Below are 7500 nucleotides of genomic sequence, written 5' to 3' on the forward strand. Positions count from 1 at the left end.
AGAATCGTTACCGAGCCGAGCAAAACTGCATAACGGCACTTCGTCCAGCTTTACGTTCTGGGCTCAAATTCCGCCGAGGTCGACTTTGCCTTTTATCCTTCGGGGTCGATCAACTAAGTACCCCCACACCACCAACATTGCTGGCCTTGTGCCAAAAATTTTTTTGCCGAACCGCTAAGTTACGGGGACGTAAACACACCAGCATCGGTTGTCAAGCGATGTTGGGGGGACAAACATATACACACACATACATATATATATACGTCGGGCTTCTTTCAGTTTCCGCTTACCAAATCCACTCACAAGGCTTTGGTCGGCCCGAGGCTATAGTAGAAGACACTTGCCCAAGGTGCCATGCAGTGGGACTGAACCCGGAACCATGTGTTTGGTAAGCAAACTACTTACCACACAGCCACTCCTACGCCTGTGTGATAATTTCCTTTCACTATTAACAAGAGCATCGAACAAAATGCTTTGAGCTGTTTCTTCAGACTCTTTGCGTTCTATGTTTCAATCACACTATTGTCAACCCAGTTGTTCATCACTCTGGCATCGATAAAAATGAACGACCAGTCAGGTATTATGGTCGATATAATCGACTAGCCCCGTTCCCTAAAATTCTTGGTCTTCTACTAACATTTGAAATCTATAAAGGTGACGAACTGACAGAATCGTTAGCGCGGCGAACAAAACACTTAGCGACATTTCTTCCGGCTCTTTACATCATGTGTTGAAATTCCGCTGAGGACAACATGACCTTTCTTTCTTGCGGGATTTGTAAAATAAAGTACAATTTAAATATGGGGTTCGATGTAATTGGCTTGCCCCTACCCTCAAAATTTCTGTCCTTCTCCCTTAATTAGAAGCCATTAACACTGGTGTCGATGTAATCGACTGGTCCCCTCCCACCAAATTTTGGGCCTTGTGCCTTCAGTAGAAAGGATGACTTTTATTATTATTATTATTATTATTATTATTATTATTATTATTATTATTATTACTACTACTACTACTATTATTATTATTATTATATTATTATTATTATTATTATTATTATATTATTATTATTATTATTACTATTACTACTACTTTTATTATTATTATTATTATTATTATTATTATTATTATTACTATTACTACTACTTTTATTATTATTATTATTATTACGTACAACAGATTTCTTTCTTTTTGTCTTTTCTTTTTCTTTCTCTTTTATTTTATCATTTTGTTTGCTGCATTTTCACTTTGTTTTTGTTTTTGTTTTTTTATTGTTGGCGTATCATTCATATTTCTAACATACGACATGGTATCGAAATGAACCCGGACTAGTTATGTTTAATAGAAAATAACTTATTTACCTAAGTTTTAACATCATCTTCTTCGAAATTGTAACCCTGCGCAGCAATTCACCGGTCCCAGCGCTCCTGCCACTTTGGGAATCCAGTCTGGAAGTTGTTTTCCATGAGTCGAGGACCTTCTACGATTTGTTTTGGATCTCGACAACTGTGTTAGAACAGCGACTTTTGAGCAACATTTTCCCCTTGGGGAAGATATGGAAGTCCGCGGGTGCGAAATCTAGGGAATAAAGTGCGGAAGCGATGCCATGTTTTTTTTTTTTTTTTTTTTTTTTGGTGGGAAGCTCGTGAGTGAGGAGAGCTCGGTGACAGGGTGCATTGCCGTCGCGAAGAGTCCAGTTCTTCCCGCTCCACAGATCCGGTCGCTTTCACCGATGTCCTCCCTCAAAAGTCGCAGTAGAACTCTGGATTGACAGTCTGACCCCGGAGAAGAAATTCTCGATGCTCAATATCCCATTTTCGGGAGTGACGCTCGTGACAGGTTTTCCAGATCGCCCATCGTCTTCCAGAGATGTTCTTCCGCCTTTGAAGAACCCGTGCCACTCGAAACATTGCGTACGACCCATTGCCTCGTCGCTGTAAGCTTACCGACGCATGCTCGATGTCTCTGTTGCAGACATCTTAATTTTAACGCAAAATTCCATGTTGGCTCTATGTTCCAACTTCCTGCCCAGGGCAAAAATCGCAGATTACAGCATACACGTGATCACAAAAACACAAATTTCACAACTTGCGAACACAGCAATGTCACTTGGCACACTGCCTCATGAAGGTCACTGCTAACTCTCACTATGTGTGCAACCGTGTGCTGCCATCTGTTGGCGCGCTACAGAACTAGTCTGGGAACTTTTTGGTATCACTTCGTATGTAACGTACTTAACCTGTACCTTTGTACTAACCGTGCTGTATAATAATTATGTACCTAAGTGGCATGATGTCGCGTTCGTTTCTATCTGAGGTTTCTCAACCATTTTTTTTTCTATGGACTCCTTTGATTACTATTTTATTCTGGTGGACCCCCATAGCCATCTAATGTTGAAAAACTAGCTTTATAGAAACTTCTTTCAAAATTTCATTTTTTTTTCACACATTAACTCGGGTAAGTTGAATTACGTAAACTTGGAGACAAAGCCTAGCTGATTCTTGTAATACATACCAATACATACATCTAAAGCGAAATTTTTTCAAGGTCCCTTAAAATATTGTGGCTCCCCCGATTTACTATTTTGTTATGTCCCCCCACCACCACCAAATCTTATATGGACCCTCATGGGCCTTTTGGACCCTGGTTGAGAACCACTGGTCTATAAGCTGAATTCAATATGGCGCCAAGGTAGATTTCGTGTTTTGTTTATCGGGTACGGTATAATAACGTACCACTCATCAACTGCTGTCACTGTAATCGACTTTATTCTCCCCACCGAATGTATTAGCTTGTAAATCTTACAAATATAAACATACATACATACATACATACATACATACATACATACATACATACATAAATTTTAACTTTTCGAAAAATATATTACTGTTTTTAATTCCTAACTGGATATACGTATATATAAAATTAATATAAACAGTAATATTTCACCGAAAAAGACAATTATAATTGTCACTAAATGTGACTCGGTGCTAAGGAACACCTCCATTGTATAACAGTGGGATTGGTATAACGGCTGATTGGGTACCACGTTCATAATGTGGTGTATTATCTTATATGGTTTCTACTGGCATAGATAAATATATTTTATTCCTTGAGTAAAAATCTACAATAATAAACCCACCACTTATAACTTAATAAGTATTATCACCATACATAAATCTTAAATCAAGCTACATAAACACCGTAGTGATATATATATATATATATATAATATATATATATATATATATTATATATATATATATTATATATATATATATTATATATATATATATATATTATATATATATATATATTATATATATATATTATATATATATATATATATCAAGACGCTTAACGTCATGTTGAAGATAAGTTCGTGTTCTTTTTCACCTCTTTAAAAATTGTTTCATATGCAGAAGTAATTTACATTAACAGGCTGGAAAGAAGTGAAGAAAAGGAAAATATTTACTACATTGGTTTATTTGTGTACATTTAATATTTACAGTACATTTGGAAGTAAGGCAATTTCTCGTAGAGAGCTACGACATAAATTTATTACTACCTAATTCCTTAATACTAACTATTATCAGAGTTTACACAACAATTCAAATAAGTCTTATTGGATTTGAGCAATAAACATGGCATAAAAATAGCCAATATCTCAAAGGAGTGAATGTCGTGGAGTTTAGTAACAGCCAACGATCACTACGGTGAGTGTCGTGGAGTCTACTGAAAACCAACGAACACTGATTAATTTCCCCAAAATCAGGGTTTTTATAACTGCTGATACCTGGATTCTATGAACCGTATTTCCTGAATTCTCTTTGACGAAAGTTTAGATTTCAAATATGGGCAGTAATTTTAACCAATTGGAAACCAACAATCATACTTGTTCGGTCAACATGACCATTACGTCATATTAACGCCTTTTACGACATGCCTGCTGCTCGCTACAGTTGCTAGAAATAAGAGCTAAAATACTCTAATGCTGTAATTAGTGCACATGAATGAAAACATATACAATAACAGGAACCTGAATCGTCCGAAAAATTTCTCGGTCGGCATTTTTCGGACGTTTATGGTCCCAATTAGTTTATATGTTTGCATTCACCTGCATTAAGAGTTAAAATGCCCTAATGCTACAGTATTAGGGCATTTTAACTCTTATTTCTAGCAATGTAGGTGTTTCCTAACACCCTAGTCACATTTAGTGAGAATTGTAATTCTCTTTTTCGGTGAAACATTGTAACCTGCTGTTTATGATTTTACTGTATGTATATGCAATTATATACATACATACATACATATACATACATACATATATATATATATATATTATATATATATATATATATATTATATATATATATATATATAATACACACATGCACACACACATACATACATACATACATACATACATACATACTTACATACATACATACATGCATACATAATACATACATACATTTATACATACATACATACATACATACATACATACATACATACATACATACATACATACATACATACATACATACATACATACATACATACATATATGTATGTATTAGGGTGGAGCGTTTTTCACGGCTTTCGATTTCGCGTGGCGGGGGTGTGAATGGACATCAAAATAGCGAGTGTAGAATCTTTGAACTCTGCAACAATATCTTCTGTCTCCACAAATGCATCGAAAAATGGAAGAAAAGTGATAAAAAAACGCCTCTACTTATTTATTGGATATAAAATACAGTTTTCATTGCATCTTCTTCAAGTAGCTTATAAATAAGTGTGATGCAATTACTCTGAAATAAACCGTGAAAAAAACATATTTTTTTCTGTCACTTCATCTTCTGCTTCCAGAAGGAGGGGCGGGGGTGTACCGTAATTTACATTTACATGAAAAATTTTCTGAATCCGATAAATTACAATATTTTTGCATATTTTAAGGCGTTTGTAGCGGCAGAAGATGAAGTCACAGAAAAAAAAAACTGTTCAAGTCGTAATTTAGAGTAATTTCATCATATTCATTTCAAAACTACCCGAAGAAGATGTACTGGAAACTGTATTTTATAGCTAATAAATAAGCAGAGGCGTATTTTTTCTCTCCACTTTTTTTCGATGCATTTGTGGAGACAGAAGATGTTGTCGCAGAATTCTATGATTCTACACCAGTTATTTTGATGTCCATTCACAACTTTACCGCACAACCGCCATCACGAAATCGAAAATCGTGAAAAAGCGCTCCGTCCTAATATATATGCGCCGTCAAATTTATGGTTTGTTGATGAGGTTGTGAATGGTGAATTTGGTATTGATGGCGGATGATGCACAGCAATACAAAAACGCTTGCGTTCTAAGATACAATGACGTCGTTCATAATTCAATATGTTTTCAATTCTTTTGTCTAATGGGGAAAAATTCTCTTGGGACTAGTTCCACAGCGAAAAGTCTTCTAACGTTAGAATGTACATGTTGCAGTTGTTGTTGTTGCTGACCATGCCGACCATGTCCCTTTCTATACATTGTCCAAAGTCTTCTTTAAGTAAGAAAGTGGTTGAAGGAGATTAAAGTGCAATTTCAAGCGACGACGTAGACGACCCCTTCTCTTTCCATTACTGTCATCTATATTTTCGTTAACATTGTTGTGGTTGTTATTGTTGCTGCTGTTGTTGTTGCTGTTGCTGCTGCTGCTGTGGGTGCCCTTGTTTAAGTTGCTGCCGCTTTGTTATGGTTGTTTATTCGTAATTTTGTTGTTGTTGTTGTTGTTGTTATTGTTGTGGTTGTTGTCGTCAACGTTGTGTTTGTTGCTGTCATGTTTTGTTGTTATTGTTGTTGTTATTGATGATGATGATGGTGTTGTTGTTGTTATTGTTGTTGTTGTTGGTCGTGGTGGTGGTGATGATGATAGTGAGGAAGTTGATGTTAATGGTGGCGGTGGTGGTAGTGATAGTGTTCATGACGTGGGGATCGCTGTTATCGATATGATGGTGATGATGATGATCATGATGATGACGACAACACCGACGCCGATGATGATGAGGAGGAGAAGGAGAAAGAGGAAGGGTGCAGGTGATGACAATGATGATGGTGGTAGCGACGATGAGGATGATGACGATGATGAAGAGAATGAGGAGAGGTAATGAGGATGGTGGTGATGATGATGATGATGATGTTTATGCTGACAGTGGTCGTGATGGTGATCACCGTCATCGTCTTGGTGATGATAATGATGATGGCTACTCACCAAATTTCAGTTTCACTGGAACAGGTCTACATGACACTCAGCTGGAGAAACCAGACGGTTATGGACAGATCAGCCAACGAATATACGGTTGAGGGTATATAATGAATGGGTGAGTGTTTTAGAGGGGTAGTCAGATTGGGTGGTGGTGGTGCGACACGTTGCGACAGAGTCACCGTGACTCAAATATACCGTGTCACGGTGTCACACCACACCACGGATGAAATTTGTTGTTACTAACTGACATCTTGAAATATATGTATGTGTATGCGCGAGTGTGTCTGTATAGCTGTAATTGTGTGTACGTAGATGTCTACATATATTATATATGTGTGTGTGTATTATATACATGTATGTACGTATATGTATATATACGTATATGAATCTACATATTTGTATGTATTCTATATTCATCTATGAATACATGTATATAAGACATATATATGCATTGATGTGCATGTGTGTGTGTATACACATATATATGCATGCACACACACACATATATATATATATATATATATATATATATATACACACACACACATATGCATATAAATATATACATATATAGAGAGAGATATAGATAGATAGTTATAGATATATGTATAGATATATATATTCATACACATATACATATACATACATGTATGTGTGTGTGGTATGCGTGTACATCGATACTCACGTACAAGTAAGCCATCTTCAGTAAGACGACACTGCCTCGATGTATCAATCGAATTGCTCTTTTGTTTTTTGTTGTTCTTTATATATTTATATTCCGAAAATACAAAAGAAAAATATTTATGCTTTTTTTTTTCCCTCCCATTCCAAGTAACTTCACATTAGAGAAGGCTCTGGAGATTAATTCTTCGACATTATTACAAAGAATCGACTACACTGAATATAAATGTCTAGTTTACGACGTTAACAACAACAACAACAACAACAACAATAATAATGATAATAATAATGATAATAATAATTATTTGCACAACAGCTCCTGGTTGATTCCTGTGTCCGTGAGTATACATAAATATATACATACATGCATACATACATATATACATACATACATACTTACGTAAGTACAGACTTATACGTATATGTATATGTGTATATATGTGTGTGTGTGTAGATATGTATGTACATAAACTGCTTTATATAACGCATGTATATATGTGCATGTATATTTATATCTCTTTATCTTTTCTCTGATTACGTTCACTATTTCTGAACTGACAGCTGATACG

The 7500-nt window shown here is 35.7% G+C and overlaps 1 protein-coding gene across 1 annotated transcript in view; it reads left to right on the forward strand.

Moving 5' to 3' along the window:
• Positions 1 to 7500, forward strand: part of LOC118762022 — a gene marked incomplete at its 3' end in the record, with an annotated part of 34909 nt that overhangs the window by 7299 nt on the left and 20110 nt on the right. The window contains exon 4 of the mRNA XM_036500268.1: positions 7493 to 7500. This exon is cut by the window's right edge and continues 61 nt beyond it. Coding sequence (XP_036356161.1) covers positions 7493 to 7500 — 8 coding nt within the window. The remainder of the gene's footprint in view (positions 1 to 7492) is intronic.

Source organism: Octopus sinensis, unplaced genomic scaffold (assembly GCF_006345805.1).
Source record: "Octopus sinensis unplaced genomic scaffold, ASM634580v1 Contig19394, whole genome shotgun sequence".
NCBI lineage: Eukaryota > Metazoa > Mollusca > Cephalopoda > Octopoda > Octopodidae > Octopus > Octopus sinensis.